Source organism: Mus pahari, chromosome 3 (assembly GCF_900095145.1).
Source record: "Mus pahari chromosome 3, PAHARI_EIJ_v1.1, whole genome shotgun sequence".
In the NCBI taxonomy this organism is placed as follows: Eukaryota; Metazoa; Chordata; class Mammalia; order Rodentia; family Muridae; genus Mus; species Mus pahari.
The window spans coordinates 39,125,567-39,150,752 of NC_034592.1; the positions used below are offsets into that span (position 1 = coordinate 39,125,567).

The 25,186-nt window shown below is 44.5% G+C and overlaps 1 protein-coding gene across 5 annotated transcripts in view; it reads right to left on the reverse strand.

The window, feature by feature from the left end:
- Positions 1-25,186, reverse strand: part of Cacnb4 (calcium voltage-gated channel auxiliary subunit beta 4) — a 254,056-nt gene that overhangs the window by 23,478 nt on the left and 205,392 nt on the right. For 4 of the 5 annotated variants that reach the window (XM_021192084.2, XM_021192085.1, XM_021192087.1 and 1 more), the window contains 9 exons: positions 24,300-24,422; positions 19,223-19,353; positions 17,044-17,120; positions 15,930-15,949; positions 15,631-15,711; positions 14,634-14,692; positions 5,764-5,873; positions 2,223-2,374; positions 288-383 (listed from right to left, as the gene is read on the reverse strand). In XM_021192084.2, the coding sequence (XP_021047743.1) occupies positions 288-383; positions 2,223-2,374; positions 5,764-5,873; positions 14,634-14,692; positions 15,631-15,711; positions 15,930-15,949; positions 17,044-17,120; positions 19,223-19,353; positions 24,300-24,422 (849 nt within the window). Of the gene's footprint in view, positions 1-287; positions 384-2,222; positions 2,375-5,763; positions 5,874-14,633; positions 14,693-15,630; positions 15,712-15,929; positions 15,950-17,043; positions 17,121-19,222; positions 19,354-24,299; positions 24,423-25,186 lie in introns of those variants that run through there. The other variant, XM_029535924.1, reaches the window with a different exon arrangement.

A 25,186-nucleotide genomic window follows, 5' to 3' on the forward strand; every position in this document is an offset into this window, starting at 1 on the left:
CACCACCACTCACCACCACTCACCACCTCCACATCCACCACTCACCACCACTCACCACCACTCACCACCGACCACCACCACTCACCACCACCACTCACCACCACTCACCACCACTCACCACCACCACTCACCACCACCACCACTCACCACCACTCACCACCACCACCACCACTCACCACCACCACCATCACCACCTCTGAAGAATAAAAGCCATGATGTAATATTGGAGGAAAACACTCCCTCTTATACGGTCATCAATGATTAAGAGAAAAAGAGACTTTACTTACAGGCGGGCACTGGGCCAGTTTATCAGCCGCCACCAGTTGAACATTCAAGTGTTTGCTTTGGGACTTTCCTCTGGACTTAATCAGCCGCTGTAAAACCTGACAAGATGACAGGAACCCAGGAGACTGTCAATGAGTTGAAAGGAAACCACATACACTGGGCTCAGATTTTTTTTCTCCAGTTTATGTAACCCCGAGGATTAGTAAAAAGGCTCTCAGTGTGAGAAATGACCCATGTAGGATCTCTGTGCTGCGGGCCTAGAGTGGTCTGGACATAGCCATCCTGCCCCAGCTCCCTGTGGGGTCCTGATGACAGCCCCTCTTCCCACCTAGACTTTATGTCTCTTGCAGATTTCAAAGCTTCCTGTCAAAGGGGAAGAGCTGGTCTGTTCCTCCTTATGTTGAGCCAATAGTTTGATATTATTTGGTTCAGTAATACTTCAGTTCATTATCTTCATGCCAGGTATCAGGGTCATACATGTCATATTTTTCAATAATTAATGAAATAGTTGATTTAATTTTAAATTAATCAAACTATTTCAGGATTGAAAACCTAGATAAGAGCATTTGTATTGAAACATTGCTGGACAAAAGACAGACTATATCTACAGCTTTGGGCATAGCTGTAGCTGCATTTGACCATACACTCTCCCTTTCATTTTTTGCTTATGTTAAAGCAGGGCTTTCTCCACTTCAACAGTGGTCCTTCGTGAAGTTCTGTGATACCTTAGAGCATGAGTCCATGCAAGTGCCTGATCCTGGACTTCCAGACAGCACAACAGTGGTGCAGTGGGGGTGCGGGTGACAGCCTCACGACAGAGGATGCTTGGACTAGGGACAAGGACACTTGCAGTGGTCAAGGGAATGCTGGTCTGTTCTACCCACTCTCCAGAGCTACCTGACCGTGGTTTGGGAGTCCCACTCTTACTGCAGAAGAGTTGTGCCCCCCAAGAGGCTGAGAACTTGGGGAGGGTGACAAGTCACAGCTTCTCTAGGCTTTTCTCTAACCACAAAAGGAGACCCGCTGTTTGGATAGAGGGTTGAATTTGCATTTAGGCAAACCAAACTCATTCTAGGAGGCCTTGGAAAGGAGCTAAGTATTAAGGCAACACGTCTCATGGGTATCGGTTTCATATTTATTTTTAGAACACCATCACTGTTTAAAAGCAAAAGCAGGAACAGTGAGAAGGCCCAGTGGGTAACGGTGAATGCTACCAAGCCTGAGGACCTGAGTTCAGTCCTCAGAGCCCACATGGTGAAAGGAGGGAATTTACTTCCTTGAGTTGTCCTCTGGCCTCCGCACATAAGCTGTGACAGCACAAGTTCACACACAGACTTAAAAAAAATAAAATAAAATAAAAAGACAGCTAAGTAAATGTAAGAAATAAAAGGACATCAAAACCAAGAGTGGGATCTGGGCCTTCTTCCTCTATTCCAGTCATTCCATCATGGCCAGTTGTGCCTAACCAAGGAAGATGCTCCTTAAGGAGCCCAGCTACACACAGATGAGAAGGCCTGTGGGATTGCTGGGGGAGATGTTTATATGGCCATCTTTCACCTTGCTTAAGACCTCTCTCTGGATTATATACTCCCTCTCCCAACTGGGCAGAGAATACAGGTGATTTAGGAATCTGTATCAAACAGGACATTGGCCAAGAGGGAATATGTAAAAGCTAGACTCTTGAAAAGCTAGAGTTTACTTTTAATTTTCCTTCCTTGAGCTCTGTTTGTATTTTATCAAGCTGACAGCAGGCAGGAACTTCTCGGAGAGATGTAGTATTATTCTCGTCTACCCTCAGATCCCTAGAACTTAAGTGCTATTTTAAAATGTACTCATTAACAGACTTTGGAGACATACTTTTGCCCCCAAAACTCAAAGGGCCAAGAAATCCCTCAAGAGGGAAGCTTCTAGACTGTAGACAGGGATGCAGTGATTACCTTTGGGGACGAGACCTTCACATGGACGATGATGGGTGCTAAGGATGTCTTTATCAGCTGTGCTGGGTGGTTGATGGTGTCTGCATCGAGAACAACCAATTGCAAAGATCTTGCCAACTCAAAAATTCTTTCAATTTCACTCTGTACTTCCGCTAAAAGAGAAAGCAAATAAAATGGCAGGTAGTGGTTAGTCTCAGTAATTATTACTTATGCTAAAAAAGAAATAGTGTAAGCTTTCAGATGTGTGTATCTGTCTATACAGTAGAACAAACTGAACTTTCATAGACCTGTCTAACAAATACCTTTTTTTTTCTTTTTGAGACATAGTCTTGTTATGTAGGTCTGGCTGGCCTAGAACATGCTATGTCCACTAGGCTGGTCTCTAACTCACAGAGGTCTGCCTGCCTCTGGCTCCTGAGTGCTGAGATTAAAGGTGTATGCCACGCAGAGTCTGTTCTTTTAAAAAATCTTTTCTAAAGATAAAATTGTGCTTAGAATAAAACACTGGTAGAAGAACGTGAGCCAGCTCTCTTGGTGTGCTTTATACACTCGGCCTACCATGGCGTTATTTATATAGCTACAGTGATTCCCTTTGGGGGTTGCTTTTAACAAGATCCACATTTAGGAAACACGTTCGAGGAATGGAAAGGGACTGTTATGCACATTTTTGTATCCTGGCTAATGGTTGTGAGTTTCCTCAGACAATCGGAAGATTACCAACTCTAGTTGAATTTAAGCTTTAGAGCCAATGGAGTTGTCTAAGGTATAGTTACTATAAGTATAACTAACACACATACACACACACACACACACAAACACACACAGAGTTGACTATATTCAAATGCTGTCCTGTATCTTGATTCAAACCTATCTGATTGATTATGATCATCAAGTGGCCCGAATCTGCACCTTCTAAATTAGTCAAATAAAAATGGCTAGTTCTTTTCAAATGTCTGAAGCAATCCAAGTACTTTGTTTTGAGACAGAGCCTTGCCATGTAGGTCAAACCAATTGTGGTCTTTCTGTCCCTACTTCCCAAGTACTGTGGTGAGATGCATTAGTGCTACTATGGTTTACAAGCCCCTCTTCTGCTGCTGCTTCTTCTTTGTTTGTGTGAAGGAAAACACATGAGCGAAGTATATGTTTTTCTGAAATATAAAAGTTGAGCTCGGTAGTGCATACCTGGCATTGCAATAGTTGGGAAACTGAGGCAGAAGGATCATGACTTCAAGGTCATCCTGGGAAGCACAGAGAGTTTCAGCCTAGACTGCATTCTGTACTGCAGTCTCAAAAACCTATACTGTCTCAAAAATGGAGAATAGGGACAAGTAGTCCTTCATAGAGTTTGAGTCACTCGATGTAGTGGGTCATGCCCCGAATCTGAATTCGATTCTACTAAAGGGAAGACTTTGCACAGAAGCAAAAGCCTCTCATTCTTAAAGAATCACTGACATTTAATGTGTGATCTATGTTCAAAAGTATGACTACGGGGGCTAGAGGCATGGCTTAGCAGTTAGGGGCACTCGCTGTTCCTCCGGAAGACTAAGCTCAGCATCCACGTTACAACCACCTGTAATCCTGCTCCAGGGAACCAGATGACCTCTCTGGCCTTCTCACCGGCCCACGTACACGTGGCATACACACACAAATAAAGAGATAATCTTCTTTTGAAATATGAATTTAAGTAGACAAAACACATATCACTTTCACATTATCCAATACTAATGAACTGAAAGGCTCCACTCTGACTCTCCAGTAACCAGCTTTCAGGGTAGTTATTTAAGGAAATCTCTGCCAAGTTCTTATGAGATAATAGTCTACATTTGCTAGTAATAATGAACATATATCCATTTTTTCCCTAGCATGTCGGAAACAATTTAAAAAGAAATTCTTCTCAAGAAGGCCATTTGGAAAGTAAAACCAATTTTTCCTGCAGTCCGTTTCAGCAGAAGGATATTGGGGTAGGTTCTCAATTTGTGCTTTAATCGATTTGCCACAGATTTAAAGGAGCGGTTCTAGGCAGAACTACAGCAGAACAAACTGACCTCACTTTAGTTCCAAGCCTCACATATCATTATAAAATAATGTAAAATCATGTTTGATATTTTTCTGAAGAAACGAAAAGGCAGTAATACAAATGGCACTGACCCAGGACCAGAATCTACAAGGTGCTCTATGTCTCCATCCAAAAAGCTCAGAAACACCAGGGATTTATTTCCCCTGCACCAGCAATAAACTGGAGTGTGGGTTCATATTCACTGCTGCAACACTCAAAGCCCTTGGGCAATGGCCCTGTGCTGTAAGCATTGGTGGAACTTGGGTAGATATGGAGAAGGCCACATCACATAGTGGGTGAGCCCAGTAGTTGAAAAATCTGCATACACAGTATAATAAGCAAAGTAAGGCATAAGAAAGGCAAAGGCCCTTTTATCTACCTATCTCATCTTCTTCAAGAAAGTCAACAATCAGACAGGCTCTCAGAGGGGTGCTAAGGGAAGCTTCTTCGTAAACCTGTTGCTGGTAAACAAAGCTGGGACAGCCATAGAATCCGATGCTGGAGGCCCATAATAAACACTCTTTACTGCTAGAGTGGAGTGTTCCAGCATCTTTGGAACTAGCGATGTTCCTTGTGCCCAAATTAGCTCTGTTTGTCTGCTTGCTCGCTTTTGAGACAAGGTCTTATGTAGTCTATGCTGGCCTTGAACTCCTGGTCTTCTTGACTCCACCTCCCAGGTGCTGGATTTACAGATGTTCACACCCTTCTCTCAGCTCCCAAAACTGTAACTATTATTTCCATGGGCTCAGGGAAACGTTCCCCAGAGTGGCTCACTTCTATGCACACACCAACTCTTCGAAAACTTTATATTCTCCCTCAGGGGAGCATTTTTTTGAAGATGCTTTCCAACAAGTACCCAGAAAAGACAAGCTTAAGTTCTCTGCAGGTCCGTCATGGTAGTCACCGTTTCTACTGAAAGGTGTGACTCTTCTGAGTCTACCAGTTAGCCACACAAGAATATCATTACCTTCCTTTTCTAAACATCTTGTTTCCTTCCATGTCAGCCATGTGCCACCTACAACAGAAGCCTTATTGTGATGTTTAGGGGAAAGGAAATAGGTGGTTCCCCATGGTGCAACAGCAACTGGGTAGAAGAGCCTGAGGAGTCTGCTCCCACCACACTAAGTGTCTAGAAGTGAGAGGGGGAGGGAGAAGAGTGAGGGAGGAGGGAGGGGGGAGAGAGAGACAGAGAAAGGGGAGGAGGAGGAAGGAGGGGGAGAGAGACAGACAGACAAAGGGGGAGGAGGAGGAGGGAGGGAGGGGGAGAGAGACAGAGATGGAGACAGAAAGAAAGGATGAGGAAGAAGGGAGGGAAGGAGGGAGGGAGAGAGGGAAGGGATCTGGCTGCTGCAGGACTCTGCCCCTGTCCTGTCCAACAGCTGGCTTTCTCCACAGATATTCAGTCCTTTTCCAGGCAGGTCAGTGCCCAAGTAGGACAAGATATTCCCCACCCATACCCCAAATGCCCATATGAAAACGTCTTACCTAAGCTGGATCTGGTGTTGGAACGTTCAATTATTGCTCTCTTGCTAGGATTGTTGAGGACAGACCTCTTAGCAAGAGAAATGTCAGCTGTCACTCTTGTTATTGATATCCTAGGAAGAGGAACACAGAACAGAACAAGCCAGTAAACATGTCATGTGGCTTTCTGAGTGACTCATAGCTGCGGCGCTTAGCAGACACTTCACATACTACTACCACAGAACCACCGTACAGTAAACGTCAGTCACAAGGAGTTTTAAACAGACTCTGGCTCGGATTAAAACAGAAACAATGAATGGCGGCAGGCTTTGGCTCTGTAGCTGAAAACCACTCCAGTGAAAATGGGCTCCCTCCATTACAGCCTGCCTGGCCAAGTTGCCCTTAAAGCACACAGCACACCAGGAGGGAATCAAAACATGAATTAGACACACTCTTTCTAGGAAATAGCTATACAGTTTCCTCAAAATTCACAGTTGATTTGCTCTCGAACAAGCCCTTCAGGATACACAACTGCTCTGCCCTAACACTGTTGGCTGAAAAGGGAAAGCTTCATTTGATCACAGAAAACAAGACAAACTAAAACCAACCAGTTGGTAACTAAGTTGTGTTTCTTGGCTCAGTAGTTAATCTTTAATATATGAAGCATTTCTCCACAGACCCAAGAGGAGCTTTGTGGGTAGGGTGTGAGAAATATGGTTTCCTTTCTGCAGGCACAGGAGCCTCAGTATAGGATCTGAGCACATCTGGCGGGCACTTGTGCACATCTGGCCGGCATTGGTAACCCCAATCGCTGAAGTCAATGTGAGCATGAGACTGGAGTTATGATAAGTTAGGACACACCTCACTGTCATGGAAGACTAAAGCAGAGACTTTGTATGAAGAGAGGGGAACGGCTGGACTACGCATTATCAAATGATGGCATGTAGATTTTATCATTTTAAAATAATGTTTAACTGAGACCGCTCAGCTTCCAGCTATTGTCTGTAGAATTCAAAGCTGGTTCACCTAGGACAATTAGAGAAGTCCACAGACCTTTCCTACCCTCACGTGCACAGCATGTTTGAGTTCAGAAAGGGGAGGATCACTTCCCTTGATCCGCATAGCAGACTTAGTCTTCTCCAGGGCAGAACTTTGAGGGTTAGAGCAGAGAAGGAAGCATGAATTTAATTGCACGTCCTCCCACTCCTCCTGTTTCTGGCCATTCTAATACTGTCTGGAGGCTCTGGTGACTAGAAGCCTTGGGGAGGACCAAAACTTGTCCTTTTCATAAATGCTCAGGAACAAACATTTTTTTTTTTTTTTGAGGCAGAATCTCACAATATGTATCTGGATAACTTTGAGTTCATCATCCTCCTGCCTCAGCCTCCCTTGTCCTGGAGCTATAGATATCCAACGCTGTGCCCAAGTTTTACAGCAACAGAATGTGCAGAAGTTTTAGTGGGACACTGAAGCCAAGGTGCTGGCCTGGATGGCTGCACCTGTAAGCTGCGGGTGCTTGGAATACCACAGTGTTCTGACTTCTTGAACCTTTATACCTTGATAATTATTTAAGGCAGCATCAAATTATCCCATGTAGCAACAAAAGCTGTGAGGAGATTTTCTGGGACCACTGTGAGCATCAACATGGGCAGGGCTCATACTTCTGAATTTCTCTCTTCCATGTTGTGCTCACTCACGATTTCATTGTTTTGTTAAAGAGAAAAAAAGAAAAGAAAAAAAAAGGAAAGGCAAAAAAAGAAAAGCTCAACTGAGCTGCATGATATCAGAAAACACTGGTGAGCAACTCCCACCTTCTCCTAAGAAGGAAACTGAGAACAGGGAGAATCTGCTTCATTCCAGGCAATGAGGAGCTAGAGGCCTTCACCGTAGGAAGAAGCTTGGTCACCTGGCTGCATAGTTCTCTTTTGGTTCAGTTTTGTTTTCCAGTAACGGCTCTCTAAGATGACCAAGCCATCAGGTGCAGGTTTATAACTCTCCCCCTGCTGTGAGATTTGAATCAAGTGAGCCCCATATCTATCTGAGTTTCTACTACAACTTTTTTCTCTCTCTCTCCCTCCCTCCTTCCCTCCCTCCCTCTCTCCCTCCCTCCCTCCCTCCCTCCGTTCCTTCCCAGAATCTCATTCTGTAGCCCAGGCTAACCTCACACTTGCCGAAACCCCTCTGCCTTAGCCTCTTGAATGCTAGGACTACAGGTCCTGGCTGCCATGCCTGCTCATATGATTCTGAGATGTAATCTCCTCTAGGCTGGGACTCGGGCTTAATTTGGGGCTCTAGCTTTGTTTGTTAAAGAGTGGGGCATCTGAACAGAAGCACATTGTCATATTCCAGAACAACCACATATATCTCTGTAGATAAGTGGGGATGGATTAAGGCAGAATTCAATTTTCCCAGAATAATAAATTTTGCGGTGCCTAAATTTTCTAGTTCTATATAAGCCAAACAGTAACTCCTGAGTTTTAAATTTTGAAGAAATCATGAGCAAATGTGTATTCTTATGCTTTCCTTGGGTTATAAAGCACCTTTACAAAGCTAGTCAAGTACTAATGACCTTAATGTATATGCAAACAGTTGCTTTGAAAGTTAAAAATGAAGGAAACAATGTGGGTGGCTGTACTGGCTAGTTTTGTGTCAACTTGACACAGGCTGGAGTTATCACAGAGAAAGGAGCTTCAGTTGGGGAAGTGCCTCCACGAGATCCAGTTGCAAGGCATTTTCTCAATTAGTGATCAAGGCGGGGAGTTCTCCTTGTGGGTGGTGCCATCTCTGGGCTGGTAGTCTTGGGTTTTATAAGAGAGCAGGCTGAGCAAGCCAGGGAAAGCAAGCCAGTAAGAAACATCCCTCCATGGCCTCTGCATCAGCTCCTGCTTCCTGACCTGCTTGAGTTCCAGTCCTTGGTGATGGACAGCAGTATGGAAGTGACAGCTGAATAAACCCTTTCCTCCCCAACTTGCTTCTTGGTCATGATGTTTGTGCAGGAATAGAAACCTTGACTAAGACAGCCATAAAATGTTCCTTAGTTTATAATGTCTTTAAATTATACTTTCTAGCCCTCTTCCTTTATCCTTCCCCCTGGTCCTGTAGCACTCCGTGCATCTTGAAACCTCCAAAGACTTCCCTTGGCAGTCTCATTGAGACAGTATCCGCGGTTATGGGACAGTAGGAGTTTGGTTCCCCTGAAGATAGGATGTAGCAGCTAATGTCCCTGAAACCCAGCAAAACCATTCTCTAAATCCAGCAAGTCTGCATCCTGCCTGCTGCAGGCCTCTACAGAAGGAGGCCAGGCTTGGTGGCAGGTGCCTTTATCTGCAGACCTACTTTATCTGCCCCTCTGTGGATTTTCTATAGGAAGATATTTCTTTCCGTTATGACACATCCATTCAAATCTAATTACTATTCCCACACTGCTAATGTAACAGCTGGAAGATCCTTCTCTACTCCAGCTAATTAGCAAGAAGATCCTTTACAATAATACATATCTTAAAATTCCTAGTGCTCACATGGAAAAGTGTTTCAAAGCTAGCTGAACAGGGTGGCGAGGGAGACCCCAAAGGTCCCCTCTATCTTTCTTATTTTTCATGCTCAAGGACAAATTACAGCGTGTTTGAGCCTCATCCTCTAATCGATAAAAAGGTGTCAGATTTGTCATTAGTATCTCAGAGGGTTATTGCTGTGGGGAAAGAAGGCACTGTATAAAACCAGTTTCTTAAATGATTGTTCTTAGCATGTGTGGAGGTTTAAGGTGTTCCCCACATTCTCAGATATTTGACTACTTGGTCCCTAGTCGGTGTCACTTCTTGGGGAGGCTTAGAAGGCATGGCCTTCCTGGAGGAAGTCCATCACTGGAAGCTTTGAGGTTTCAAAAGCCACATGGCATTCCCAGTTTGCTCGCTTATGACCAAGAGGTGAGCCCTCAGCTCTCAGCTCTCAGCTCTCAGCTCTAGTCACCAAGTCTGCCTGTTACAGTGCTTCCCTTCCATGACTATGATGGTCTGCCATCCCTCTGGAGCTGTGAGCCCCAAATACCTTTCCTTCTTTAAGTTGCCTCAGAAGAGTGGATGTGGTGGCACACGCCTTTAATCCCAGCACTTGGGAGACAGAAGCAGGCGGTTCTCTGGGAGTTCCACACCAACCTGGTCTACAGAGCGAGTTCCAGGCTATTCAAGGATACATGAGTCTGTATCCCGTCTCAACAAAAATAAATAAATAAGTATATAAATAGAAGTTGCCTTGGCTGTAGTGATGTGTGTGTGTGTGTGTGTGTGTGTATAATTGTATATAAGGAAAACAGTTGGAGATCCAAGGACTCAAGGGGAACAATTTCCTCATATCTTCCAAAGTTTACAGTCTACCACCATGAATTCTCCTGTCCCAGAGTTGGTGAAACCATTATAGAGAAAACTTTGGGGAATGGAGTGAGACATGATGTGATTCAAGTTGGCACACAAGTGTTTAGTTATTTCTGGTGCTTGAAACTAGGAGGGAGAATTGTGGTCGAAGCTGAGTGGAAGGGGATTTTGGTTACGAGACAGGTGTTTCTTCTTCCATTTGTGAACTGCAATGGCAAACAGTTTTGACTTACTCGGTGGGGCTGCTTTGTGATGTCATCAATTGATGGTTCCATTAATAAACTCTGTACTAAGTTTTAGTACCTCTCTACGTTGTATGCTTAAATTCTCTTTCAAATTGCCTTTTGCTTGAACATTCTGGGTTGTTTTGTTCTGTCTGTTCATTCATTTTAGTTTGCATGTTCCTTGAGCCGAGTTCCCTTTTCTTTAGTACCTTGTGGGCTTCACAGGATTCATGCACGATTTCAGGACACAACATGATGCTATGTAATTGTCAAAAAGCTCAAGGCTGTCTTTATGAAATCCAGTGCTGTGCACACTGAATATATGCTGATAAAAATAAATTAATAATTAAACAATCCAATTAATTACATTGATAAATAATAATTAATTAAATGGTTAAATTATTGATTAATTAAAATTAAATTAAAAAATTTAAGCCTAGATGACAACTGTTGGGGATTTGAAGCACATAGTGTAAGTCAGCAAACTGCAGCTGGGAGGCGTTCGTTCGTTCATGCTGTCAGTGCTGGGTGGAGCAACTGCACAAACCTCACTGGAAAAGATGAAGCTGTGGGTAGTGTTTGTGGTGTGAAACAGAGACACTCTGTGCCTATTGTGTCCCAGTTCACTCTTGCATGTGACCACTCACATATGTAGTAGATTCTCAGGGGCTGCTTGGTCCCTTGTTTTTTCATTTTTCCTTACATGTACTGCAGTTGGGCTCAGACTAAGACCCAGGCCTAAAGTGACTCATATTCCTAAGAGTGAGAGGGAAAATCATCCAGGCTTTTGCTTGTTTCAGTCAAACACATGGGCTTTGTCTGCTCCACTGCATTGACTTTGAGCTGGGATCTGAAATGCAGTGTTTAACAGGAAAACCTATGAACCCATGGACCTCTAATTTGCTCTTCCTGGAAACTACAGGGCTTCCTCTGACCGTGGTGTCTACCACGCTACAGTCACAGCCAAAGGAGCGCTGAACAGGCTCCCACTGGACCGTGGTGTATGTGCGTTCACTGTGCCAGCATCTTCGGTGGAACTGCTCTCTTGGCGAATTTCAGCTCAAGACTATGCACTGTTTTCCCTCCTTTTATTAATTGGTAAAAACACAACACAGCAGATTGTCACATCTCAAAACACAGCATTCCCCACACAGAAGACGTGCTAGCATCTATGAGGAGCTCCCAGCCAACTTCTTCCTTATCCAACCGTCCAGCCACACTGCAGTGGGCTCACAGGGATTTTCCTCAGTACTGTCTTCTCGTTACCTGGAAGCAAGTTCACTCTCCCCACCCCACATCTTTACTACCCATTTCTCTCTAGCCATGCCTGTGCATCACACTCTTCCAGTCCTGCCTCTGTCTCCAGTTATTGCTTTGGCTGCTTCCAGATCTCACAAACCCCAGTCTCTCTGGATCACCAGACCCCATGATAACTTGGCATTGAAAATTGAATTCTCTCTTTAAGTGGAAAGAAGCTTCAATAGTATAGATACAGTGACTGAGGCAGGTAAATTCTGCTTGACTCAATACTAAATGAACAACCTCTTCCATGGCCTTGGGATGAAAGATGGTATCAGTCTTCACTAACGGCCACTAAGCCACTCAGCTTTCCATTTGCCAAACATCCTGAAGTAGTTTCCTGTTCTCACCAATGCTATTTTCAACCTTTAACAACATCGTTTGTAGGGATGTCATATGGAACCAAAGCAACCTAACAATTGTAGGCTGAGTTACAGGACAGACTTTGTTCCCATCAAAGATTGTGATGGAATTAGAGGTGGGAGGCACTGCTCAGGACAGTGACAGCACCCCAGGTTAAAACCAACAAGTCTAGACAGAGCTGAAAGGACTGTGCACATGCAACCAAGAAGAGCAGACCTGGGCTCTCATGTTGGCTGTCTGCCATCCACAGAGGCACTTGTGGGTCAGGGTTATGGCCCAGAACACCACAGGACAGGACATAGACAACTCCTATAGAGTTAGAGTCCAAGTTTAGCTGTTTCTTTGTAATACATTTTTCGGACAAAAATTCTCTAGTAGCCAGAACCTTCTAGACAGAAGAGGGCTGGCTGTCTATGTGATGGTGGTTATTGGAGCACAGAATAGAATTAAAGAACTCATGTTTCCTCTGCCAAGAGTCTAATATTCATTGGAAGCTCCTCTTGCTTCCTCTGAGACAGTTTAATTTTCCACCTGTCTTCAGAGAGAGAGAGAGAGAGAGAGAGAGAGAGAGAGAGAGAGAGAGAGAGAGAATAACCATGCCTTCCTTTTTTTAACTAACCCTTTGTGTCCACTGGATTATGGCAAAGACAAGTTCTGTTTTCTCTTCATCTGAGGTATACAGCTAAATTGTACTTCCCACTCTCATCTGCAGCTAAGAACACAGCACAACAAAGTTCTAGCCAATGAAAAGAGCTTTTATGTGCACTATTGGCAGGTGCTAAAGGCTCTTTCCCTTTAGCTGACTAGAGAACTTAAGCCAAAGGCCAAGGGCCCCAAATGGTAGGTGAAGCAAACGTTCTAACTTACCTGCTCTTCTCCAACAGGAAGCCCTGTCTCTGATCATCTAGTGAGTAAAATTAAGCTTCCAGTGTGTTCAAATCATTCTACATCTGGGGGTCTATTAGTAAGGAGATCTGGCCTAAATTCAATCATATACTTAGAAATCCACCTAATGGCAGGCAAACATTCCCATTTTTTCAATGCAACTCTCGATTACTGGAAGTAGACTCCAGCTTTGTGTGTGTTGTATGTGCTGATGTGCTGTGTATGCATTGTGTGTGTATGTGTTGTATGTGTGAATGTGTATGTGTTGCGTGTGTATACGTGTATGTGTATATGTATGTACATGTGTATAAGTGTATATGTGGCGTTTGAGTTGTATGTATATATTGTGTGTACGTGTGCGCATGCGTGTGTGCATGTGGTGTGTGTGTTGCATGTAAGTGCCCACAATAGAAGACATTGGGAATACCAATTTGCTACTCTCTACTTTATTCATTTGAAATGGAGTCTTTCATAGCCCAGCACCAGCAAGCCCGAATGTGGCTTTCATCTCTTCCCACACAGCAGTGAGGATGCAGGCACGTGAGAGCCATGCTGGTTCTTATGTGAGTGCTGGGTATCTGAACTCAGGCTCTCTGCTTGCACACAAGCACTCTTACCACCGCCCTGCCCAGCTCTTCAGCTTCCTTACATTGTAGCTAGTCTTAGAAGCCAATAATTATGTTCACATGACTACACAGAAGGCTTTTCTTTGACAAATTATAAATACATATATATATTTGTATGGAATTATATATATATTTGCACTTAAGTTTTATAGATTCACAATTTGTGCTTAAAGCATGATTATGTTTACCTTTTTAAAAAATGCTGCATTAATTAAACTCCAAAATCTATTTCAACATATTTAAAGATTTTTTTTTTTAAAAAGGAACTCTTCGGTTTAAAGTGATAAACTGGACATGTTCTTCAGGTTTCTCAATGTGCACTATATAAAGTCACTTCTGACAAATGCTTAGTTTTTTCAGGTGGCTGTTTCTGCACAGACCACATTCCACATTGTAGACAAGCATGCTCTCATTGTTAGGTCAACACAGATCTCCCTCACTTCTCTAGGAAACCTAAGAGCTGTAGACACTTTCCACAGAACTGAAGCAGGAAACTATTTGAGAGCTCAGCTATATTGATAATGGCTTGTGGGATATGTATAAAACAGAACTAAAAGCATAGCAAGGTTATTTCTAAAAGTAACGTGCAAATAAGTATAGTTTCCTTCAATAGTGACTCTGAAGCCTATATCCTAGTGATGATTGCTGCCTCCTTAAGAGGTTGTTTCCAGCATGTCATTCTTACAAAACAATATATATATGTATATGTATATATACACTAGACCTTCAAATCACACACATGTGAATACATGCATTTACACATATGCACAGTTCCCAGACACTACACAACATGACTAGTGAGCCATTATATTCATCAGAAACAAACATTTTAAACAATTTCTTCATGAAAACCAGATAGGAATGAACTCACTAGTAAGGGAGAAAATAAATACAAATATGCATTATACCCAACAAACGGCTTAATTTCCTTTTCCAGGCCCTTCTGACCTTGGGGGCCTTGGGCTATATGTCATATTTTCGTGGCTGTTCCAGTGTGTACTCCCCTGGAACACTGAGTTCAGCTTAACTACTAGACTTCTGTAACGGTTGGAAACAGATCCACAAGTCAGTTTATCACACTTGTTCAGTTAAGGAAAAATCAAAAGAAAAAAAACGTCTGTATGTCTCACCTCCCATCAAACCTGTGCTTCAGGAAATCAAAGAGGGCTTTCTGCATCATGTCTGTTACCTTTGCAGAGGTGGGGGGGGGGAAGAACGAGGCAAACACAACAGAGAGAGGGAGAGAGACACAGAGAGAGAAAGAGAAGTCAAAAGTGAGAGAGGCGGAAGCAAAGGACACAGTGACCGGGGAGAGTCCCCAGGATATCCAGGCAGCTACAGTGGGTCTCAGAGGGCAGACGGCCATGATATTCAGGCACAGCTGCTAGTGCCCCCCATGCTTCTTCTCCAGGATGCTGAGGGATGAACCTAGAGTTTTCACCAGGACCCCAGGCAAACCCTCCGTCCTATTCCTTCAGGAGGTGGCTCTGCCTCGAGGAGGGCATAAGCTCGCTGTGCACAAGGATGCTGGCCATCTTCCCATGGCTCAGTTAGGCTTGCCTCTAGTGAGGAGCAGTGGGTAGCCTCAAAGTTGACAACGGGCTTGGCTGCCCTGCTTGCCTGTGTGTGTGTGTGTGTTGGGTATTCTGAAACTTGTCTGAAACTTAATTTTTTGTTCCTAACTTTCCTGCTTATCACCTGACATTTCCAACTCGGAGAAAGAGAGATGGAATCTTAGATCTGCCTCAAGAAAGCCATTAGGACATTCAACAAATGTATATTAGATACCTCCTCTCCATCAGACATCATCCTGTGGGGAGGGGTGGCTGGCCTGAAGCTTTAGATTTAGGTATTACGTTCCACTTGTTTTTTTATCCATCTGAGCACAAAGCCAGAATGGCAAACTTTGAAATGTCGTGCACCACAGCCTGTGCTCTTCTTTATTACATGGCAATGTTTAGTTAATCTCCAGAATTTAATCCTGTTTTTACTGGGTTTTCCCACCACTGCTTTCACAAACTATGAGCTGCCTTACACCAGTTCCTATCTGTCATCAGACCTTGGAAGGGTCAGAGTCCGAAGGATAGTCCCCAGGGAGGAAAGGAGAGCAACGGATGAAATTTGTACCTCATAACCTTTCAGTGATGGCCCCACTAACACCACAGGACGCATCGACGGCACAACATCATACGGAGGAATGTGCTCCGTCTGAAAAAGACAAGTCAACGTGAGTGAGAAAGCCGGTCTGAGCCTCTCTACTCGACAGCCACAACAACATCCAGAATTTTCAGTAAGTGACTACTAGGGGTTCCCACCGAGGAGGTCCATCCCTCACTTTATAGCTACATGGGTCACGGAAACGGAACATCCCCTGGCACGTATGGATCGGAACCTTTGCAGGAGTTTAGAAAGGAAACACAACTTACCACTTTCTGCTTCTGTTTTGCTAAAAGACAACAACGAGAGCCGTATCAAAATATGTAACCTCTGTAAACGATAGCATATGAGTTTAAAAGATGGGAGAAGGTACCCCTGTCACTGTCCTCACTGCTTGCCTGGAACCCCTCAGCAGGTCACTGCCCTCTGCCACTTCGCTCAGGACAGGCTGTGTGAGAACATGAAATACAGACCCCTTCCTCTCTGTACCGATGACTTTCCCATTAGAAGCTGGGGATGGGCACTCAAACAACACTGGAAGGTGTTAGCTAATCATTAAGCGCTCCTGTGCCCACACTGGATGTGCTTCATTGTGAATCTACTTCGCAATCAACAAAGGTGGCTTTGCTGCCAATACGAACAGCAGGTCCTGTCTACATACATCTGCCTTGAGATTGTTTCCCATCCCTGGAGGTCAGAATGAATCCTCGCAAGCCAGGACTGAGCCCTCCAGAGCCATCCCAGACTCCACCTGGCATTGAGATATGTTGCAGAGTGTGTTAGCCTAATGTCGGGTGCTCTGACTCAGTCACGTGTCCTGGCCAGAATGAAGCTAGCTTATAGGAGAATCCCGTCAGAGAATGCGATGGAAGAAGTCTTTCTAGGTGAAGATTTGGATAATTTCCAAAGACACACAGTCTTTATTGAGACATCCTGTCTCTATTGCATCAATTCTAGGGCTCATCTGGAATTGCCTGATGTCTGAACATAAAAACAAAGTAATCTTGGCTGCAGCTAGGCTATATCCCTCCCAGGATGTACAACCTGGACCCAACACATGCTAGAGCTTCATCTACACGGTGTACACAGCTGTGAGAGTTCAGGAACTTTTATCTCCATTGGCCTCACAACCTTAAAGTAGCCTGAGTTCTTGGGTAGAATAATGAACTTGAGGTTGGTTTATACAGGGATAGTTACTGGCTATAGGGGGGCGAACGAGATTTTTTTTTTTTCAGAACTATACCTGATTCTTATATCATTAGTACTCTCCAAATCAAACGGCACTCAAATGAGCAAGGAAAATTTTCATAAAAGAAGCTTTACATCTTTAAATCTTACATCAAGACTTTATCTCCAAACCTGTGAAAGCGTTTGCCCCCTCACCTGCTGTTGTGGGAGTTGCTCGAAATGTCCCTGACACCATTTCTCCCAGGCTGGAGGAAGAGTTTCCGCTCGATTTCCTAGAACACGGAAAGGAACGTAAGACTCACTCCCCAGATCCTCTGAAAACAGAAACTGAGAATCCAAGGCGTTCTTGGGCCTTCTACTAAATAATTCACGACCTACCAAATCCTGTTAGAAGGGGACCATCTTCTCAAATACTCTCTCTGACCTCGTTTCTCAGAGAAAGTGGAGAACTAATGGAGACCTGGAAATACTTGGTCAATTCTCTTTCCCAATGATCTGTACAAGAACTGGGCAGAAAGACTCCCTGGGAAGGATGCTCTGCTGTGTTTACCTGAGACCAGTCATCAAAGTACTGGTCAGAGGCCAGACAGTTCAGAACAAGCAAGAAGATGGGAGAACTTCTTAAAAGTGTGTGGGGGAGAGTGTTCCATGGCCGGTTCTGCTGTCCATGGTCATGGTTCTATCAATAGTAATTCAGTTATGCTTATATTCCAGCATGTACAGGTCTGCCACTGACTGGCAGGATGGTGGGACACACTGCAGTGTATCTTTGAGTATTAGCTTTCCCCATCTATGGGCATAGGAGTTATCAATACACTATGGAGAGGAGCGTGACAAATGAGCCTCTGTGAATAAAGTCCTGGGCTTTATTGTTTCTCTTGCCTCAGAGAAAACTATATATATTTACATATATATATATATATGTATATGTATATGCATGTACTAACAGTTAACAATGGTGAGAAACGAGGAGTCATATGCTGGTAGGAGATAATCAAGGCTACACAAGAGAAATAGGAAAATACATAATATTTCTGAGAGTAGTTAAGTGTAGTAGAAATAATTAAGTTGGAAAGAGATGGAAAATACAGGGACAGGGTGGGTCCTGGGTGGGTTCAACTTAAAATATGGTGGGGAAGGAAGGAGTGGTGCCACAGGGGCCTAAAAGAGACAACACAGAGGAGGAAGAGGGACCCAGGAAGAGGAGAAAGAGGAGGAGGAGGAAGAAGAGGCAGATGCTACGGCCCCAGAAAGGGCCAAGTGTTGCCAGTGTGCTGAGAAGCAGACAGGATGAACTGTCTATAGTGAAGGGAACAAGAGGATTAATAATAAAACATTTTTACAAATTAATCATTAGAAGGGTGGGTTAACTGTATTTCTCTGGTCTTCCATTACCCTGGAAAGGTTTCCATTAGGATAAAAGCAAAGTGAACCTTAAATAACACAGGTTTTTTTGTTTGTTTGTTTGTTTGTTTTTTGTTATTATTCTTACTTGAAAAAAACATCTAACTGAAAAAGAGAGATTGAGGCAAGGGATGGCTTCATGCAGACATGGTGACACGAAGCTGCGACTCTAGCACTAGGGCATGGAGCTGGTGCAGAACTGCCTCCTGAAGACTCCTCTCCAGCCGTGCTCACAGTGCTGGGACCTGCCACTGGCATGCCTAAGGCTACCGTCTCCTTTGACCACTAGAGGCTGGTCTGTCGCAGCTCCCTGGAGTCATCAGCCCAGGACAGGCAGAAGAAGATGGCATAGGACCCCAGGTAGAGGAGGGAACCTCCGGGACTGTCCACCAGACAGAGTCTTTGACAGGGACCCAAGCAAAACAGCAGCTCTAGGTCATGTCAGCTGCCCCTGAGCTGTCCTGAGAAGTGAGGCCCCGTGTGACTCTCACTGAAGAAAATGGGGTTTGGAGATGGGTTTACTGAGCACCTTCCACTGAGGAATTCATGTGGGTTTCTGAGGAGCTAGGGGTCAGAGCACAGTGCAAACAGTTAAACCCGAAGCCTTGGTGTCCTCCTCAAGAATAGTGTGTATTCAGGGGAGTGTCCCTTTGCTTTAAAAGCGAGTTTTCATTGGGGTCCGGGCAAAGAGAATTGGGAAGAACCCAAGTTCCTGAACGAAAAAAAAAAAAAAGAATCCAACAGAAAACAGAGGTTGAGTCAAAAGAATAAACTGCGTCATCCAGCATTAAATTAAAAAAAAAAAAACAAAACTTGACAATATTACCCAATTTTCCCACCAAAAAGTGGGGAAGGAAGGAGGGAGGGAGGGATGGAGGGAGGGAGAAATGGAGGGAGAGAAGGAGGGAAGGAAGGAGGGAGGGATGCAGAGGGGAGAAAAGGTTAGCTCATAAAAAGGATGGGGTGTTACCCGCCATGAAAACGGCCTCTTTTCTGTTCCTGTTGAATCCGAATGTTCTCTAAGCGCAGTGGACTTGGGATGAAGCCAATCTCACAGCCCTCTTTTACCAGTCTTCCTATCCACCAATCATTGTTATATTTCTGGAAAGCAGAGAGGAAAGCTGCACTCAATAGTAATTCAGTTACCCTTACATCTCAGTAGTTAACTCCAAGGAAGCAGAAGGATACAATGCTATCCGCCCAGTGTACTACGCCTCCTAGTGCACACAGCACATAGAGACCACGAAGGTCCTGCTTTGGGGGTTTGTAGGAAATGTTTTCAGCTCACAGACTAAAGGAGGATTCTTCAGGGGGCTTTATTTGTAAAGGCCCAAATGATAAATGCACTCTCTACTATAACATGTGTATCTGCTGTCCTACTGTGAAAATAGTCACAAAGCCTCAAGAGGCTGCGTTTCCATGCAAGTTGCTTTATGGCAGAGGCAGTGGGTCAGTAAGAACCCTGTGTACTCTTTTTTGTCAACCCTTATCAAAAGTAGGTTCTAACCTCTGGATTCATTCAGTTCTTTCGAGAAAGCCTACTTAGTCCTCGAGACAAAAGATCCCACCAGACACAATTTGTACCAATGGAAACATGTTAAGGGTAAAACTCTTGATGGACAGTCATTCATTAACAGCTTTCAGGTGAAATTCACAGGATACTGTTTACTGTCAACTCTCATTCAAATGCAGGATTTCAAATGAAGGCATAGCCCATTCTTTGAGGAAAAAGTCCAAAAGTTACAAAGTCTGAACAAATGACATGTTTGTACATATGACTTGGAAATAATCTCTATATGGCCTGGGTCTAACTGGAATTCAAAGATTTCTTCCTGGTTTCATGATGTACACAGTTAGGGACACAAGTCCACAAAGGACTCTAATGAGTGTGGGGTATCCATCTATCAGCATGGTCTTATCTAAAGTGCCAGCAAAATTATATTGGCAATTATTGATTTACTGAGCCCAGGGCAGACAGAAGTTTAGTCTAAGCCACCTGTCTCAAGGGAATGTTTCTACTGGCAATTTCTAGAAAATAGATAAAAATTATATCATTTAAACCTTCCAGGAATTAGAAACTTTTAAAATTTTATTTGTATGTGTATATATGTACATGTGTATGTTATGTGTACATGTGTTTTATGTGTACATGCATATGTTTGCCTGTGTCTGTGTATCTGCGTATATGTGTTTATATGTGTGTCTGTATATGTGTGTGGTTTTGTATGTGTGTGTACATGTGCCTGCATGTATATGTGAGTATGTGTGTGTCGCTGTGTGTCTCCATGTGTGTATCTATGTCTATATGTGTATTTGTATGTATATGTGTGTATGTATGAATGTGTTTGTGTATGTGTGCATGACTGTGTGTGTGTTGCAATATATACCAACTGTAAGATAAGTTGCTTAGCTCAGAAGAAAGTGGAATTTGCATATCTCCAGGACTGACAATGTGAGAAGGAAGCCTGGAAGGTTCATTGAGTCATCACAGCATGGCATTCTGAGTAACTTGAATAATTCTAAGCAACAATCTCACACTGAAATGACAGTGACACTGCAGGCTTCAGCCCTTACTGCTCAGAGCTCCTGTATCAGCCAGGCTCCCTGCCCATCAGAGTCTGAATTGAAAGGAGCAAGAGCTGATGGATAGGGAACTGAGCAATCTGGGTCTTAGTTTCCTGACTAACTCAGGATAACACACCTGAAATAACAGGCCTGTTTACTTTGTAATTAAGAAAAGGCAAGAGGGCCCTTTTGAAATCTTTGGTGCATAAGGTCTGGGGTTTACATTTTACTATGGCAGGAATAACACAGACCATGAGTCAGAGTTTCCTGGGGCTTCAGTTATTTCCCGAAATTAAGTCAGCCCACCAGGATACTAATTTGTTAAGTGGTACCCCAGTGGCCTTAAAGGGTTGCCTAGGATGGCTAATGCAACTTCCCAAAGTGGTTCCCCATAGTTCTAGGAAACAACTAAAGAACACTGAGCCTCCTACTCAAAGTGAGTGAGAGTTCTCTGGCCCCTGGGGATCAAGGCATGGTGCAGAGTGGAAGCACGAGGCTCTCTCTGTTTGGCTTTGGAACCGGCACTGTTGTGGCTAGTCTTGACCTTTAGACGGAGAAGGCACTTAGAAAGACGCTTGAGAGATGGCTGAACAAGAAGCAATCAGCCTGCTGCAGAAGCCTGCCCATCTGGGTTGGTGATGACCCAGGGGTTGAGCCAGCTTTCTGGAAAGGCCCCTTAGCGCTGTTCCAGTCTTCTCCATCTTGATTTCCCTAAAGTGAATACCATGTTCTCTTTCTAAGATTTTTTTTTTTTTAATCTGATCTGCAAGATGAGAAAACAGTGGCTCTGAGCCATATACGATTACCGGCTCAGACACTACACAAGGAAAAGGAGCTGCTAGACTGGAGGAAAATCCCTTGATCACAGAGCCAAACACTGCCAGCAAGACACATCAAAGTGCCGTCAGAGCAGCTCGAAGGTGCCACACACAAAGTGCCTCTATGCAGATGCAAATATTAGTTACCCCAACTTGGCCAGGACAGGCTTCATATATGTTTCAAAATGTCAAACCCTACCTCAGAAAGCTTTATTTGAAGTTTAAAGAGCCCAAAGTGTTAACTCCCCTGGTTTCATTGTGACCTGTCATATGTAATATGTATCAGATGACCACATAAATATGTCCAATTAAAGTAAGTATTAATAAAAACTAGAACACTAGTGCAATGTAAAAAGCAATAAAATACTGCAAGGTTGGAATGTCCTTGTCATGTGTGTGGAAGAATGCCCCTTGCTCTTAAAGTTTGCTTCACCTTTGAAAGGATGAATGCTGGCAGGCAACCCATGAAGATGACCTAGTTGCTTGTAGTGAAAATAGAGGGGCTGAAGAGATGGCTCAAACGTTAAGAGCACTGACTGCTCTTCCAGAGGTCCTGAGTTAAAATCCCAGCAACCACATGGTGGCTCACAACCATCTGTAACAGGGATCTGATGCCCTCTTCTGGTGTGTCTGAAGACAGCAACAATGTACTTACATACATGACAGAAACAAATAGATCTTTAAAAATAAAACTTATGGCCCGACGGTGGTGGCGCACGCCTTTAATCCCAGCACTTGGGAGGCAGAGGCAGGCAGATTTCTGAGTTCGAAGCCAGCCTGGTCTACAGAGTGAGTTCCAGGACAGCCAGGGCTACACAGAGAAACCCTGTCTCCAAAAACAAACAAACAAACAAAATAAAACTTATAAACTTATCTTTTAACTTAAAACTTAATAAGGTTTGTTTTTTATTTTTTAAAGAAAATAGTGAGAGAGATTCAACCACCCATGTGCTGAGGGGGATAGGCCCAGACACAGTGGGTTCAAACATAAATTCATGGCCGCGCACTGCCACATCTGCCTCTTTCTGCCTTCTCTCTTTCAAAAGCTGAGTCTAGAGGCGGCTGCTACTTCCTGTGATCCCAGGCAACTCCAACAAGCTGCCTGCCATCCCTCTATTTCTCTCTCCCTCGCTTTCTCCCCTACATGCAGTGGCATGGGACCTCCAAATCCCTTCTCTCTGCTCCTTCGCCCTTCCTCTAAGCTGCCCAGCGACCGCTCAGTCTCTGCAGCCCTAGGCGCTTCCCCCTTGCCCGTCACAGCTCTTATCCCCACACGCAAGGCAGAGCACATCTCTGCTTTAAACTCCTTTCCAGCCTACTGTCTGGTGATGCGGACCAGTCTTCTGGCCCTGGTGCAAGATGTGTCCTTAGGACTGGGGCGAACAGCTCAGCAATGATGTTTGTCTGGTGCCCATACGGCCCTGAATTCAACCCGAGCACAGCCAAAAGGAAGGCTCTGTGTCTTGAATCCTGGCATGGCCTCTTCTGTTTTACTTCTGCTGCTGCTCTCTGGCCATGCTGTGGTGTTTTCAGCTGTCCCCCTGGTGTCACTCTGTGTCCAGTTTTGACTCTTTCCCTGAGCCTCCAGGACATGAGTCTAGTTTTTTCCTTCACACATACAGAGACCAGGAATACTGTTCACCCTGCCCTCAGACTCGAGTGCCTTGCCCATAAGGACCATCAGCGGTCCTTAGATCTCACTCTCCAATGCTTAGCACCGTGCCTGATAGAAAGCAGAACTACACTGTGCCTGCGTCGTGCACAGAACTCAAGCTTTTGTCGTATCATTTTATTATTCTACCTTTCCACATGTGAAGCCCCAAGTCCTCTTTACCTTGCTCAGCCCCTCAAACTGTCTGTTTCCTAGAGTCCTCTCCACCCTTTTTAGCTTTAACTATTTCAGAGCCACGGTTCAACGTCTTTAATGACAATATTCTTCTGTCAAAAGTCCCTCCTGGATACTGCTGCTACCAAACTCACGCTTCCCTAAGTTAGATCCATAGATCCATGGCTCTGTAGTCTCCACTAAACCCTGGTTTTGGTTCCCAACACACACACACACACACACACACACACACACACACACACACACAGAAAGAGACAGAGAAACACAAGAGAGACAGAGAGAGACAGACAGAGATAGAGAAATACAGAGGCAGAGACAGGGAGAGAGACATAGAGATAGACAGAGAGAGAGAGAGAGAGAGAGAGAGAGAGATAGCCAGAGACAGAGAGATACAGAGAGACAGAGAAAGAGATAGAGAAAGTCATAAAGAGACAGAGACAAAGAGATAGACAGAGAGATAGAGAGACAGAGAGAGAGAGAGAGAGAGAGAGAGAGAGAGAGAGAGAGAGAGAGAGAGAGAGAGAGAGAGAGAGAGAGAGAGAGAGAAAACAAACATGTGTGTGTGGTACAAAATTCAAAATCCATGCTATCATTCTAAATGTTGGGTACGCCCTGCTGCTGGGATCACGTGGCAATGCAGGCAGGCGATGACCTCCGCCCCTAATTCTCAGCGAGATGAGAGGATGCGGAGGCCCAGAGCATTAACTGAGGCTCCACACTGGCAGCTCTCTGGGTCCCTCTCCTGTGGGCTTGGCACAGGCTGACACCCAGCTCCTGCTTTTTGGCAGGTGACGAGGTGCAGTACGTCCTACATTTACCTCTTTAATGTGAAGGAAGTCCTTGGCGTCAAAGGAGATGGCTGTGCTGGGGACGGGCACATCTTCATCCAGGGCACCACAGTAGCTCACATTCGTTTTCACCGCAAAAGCCACAGGTTTGGACTGGAGACGGAAGTGCAGGATGAGGAGCGAGGGAAGGAGAGAGGGTGAGAGAGAAGCATTTTTCCTATTGAAACATGTCACAGGATGAATGATGGTTCCAGGCAACAAGGAAATCACTTTCCAGAGAGAGCTCTCCTCTGGGTTTTATAGTTGCAGGCCACATCCCGAGATCTGCAGAGATGACTCCGGGAGTGACTCATTCCTCTCAGCCCAGCCATTTTCTTTCTGCAGTACTTCCCAGTGTCCTCAATAAAGAACCAGCCCCAAAAGGACAGGGGAGGGACACACAGAGGTGGGGCAGTCAGCTCTTCGCTACTCCTACAAGCTGTGGGTTTACTTTAACCTGTCCCAGACACTGTCCCAACTGTGGGATACAGGGCGTGTCTACTGGGGCAAGGGAAGTCCTAGGAAGACAGCTCTGTTGTTGAAGTACTTGCTGCACAAGGACAAGGAAGTGAATTCAGATTCCCAGTATCTGTGACAAGAGTGGGCTGCAGAGGTGTACATCTTTAATTCCAGTTCTGGGGAGGCAGGGACAGGAGGCTTTCTGGCACTTGCTGGCCCAAGCCAGTCTAGACAAATGGTGAACTCCAGGTTCAGTAAGAGACCTGTCTCAAATATTAAGATGGAGGATGATTAGGAAAACACATTAACCTCTGACATCCACACACGTGCACATAAATATACATATGTGCACTCATGGGAGTGAACATGCACGCGCGTGCACGTACACACACACATACATACACACACACACACACACA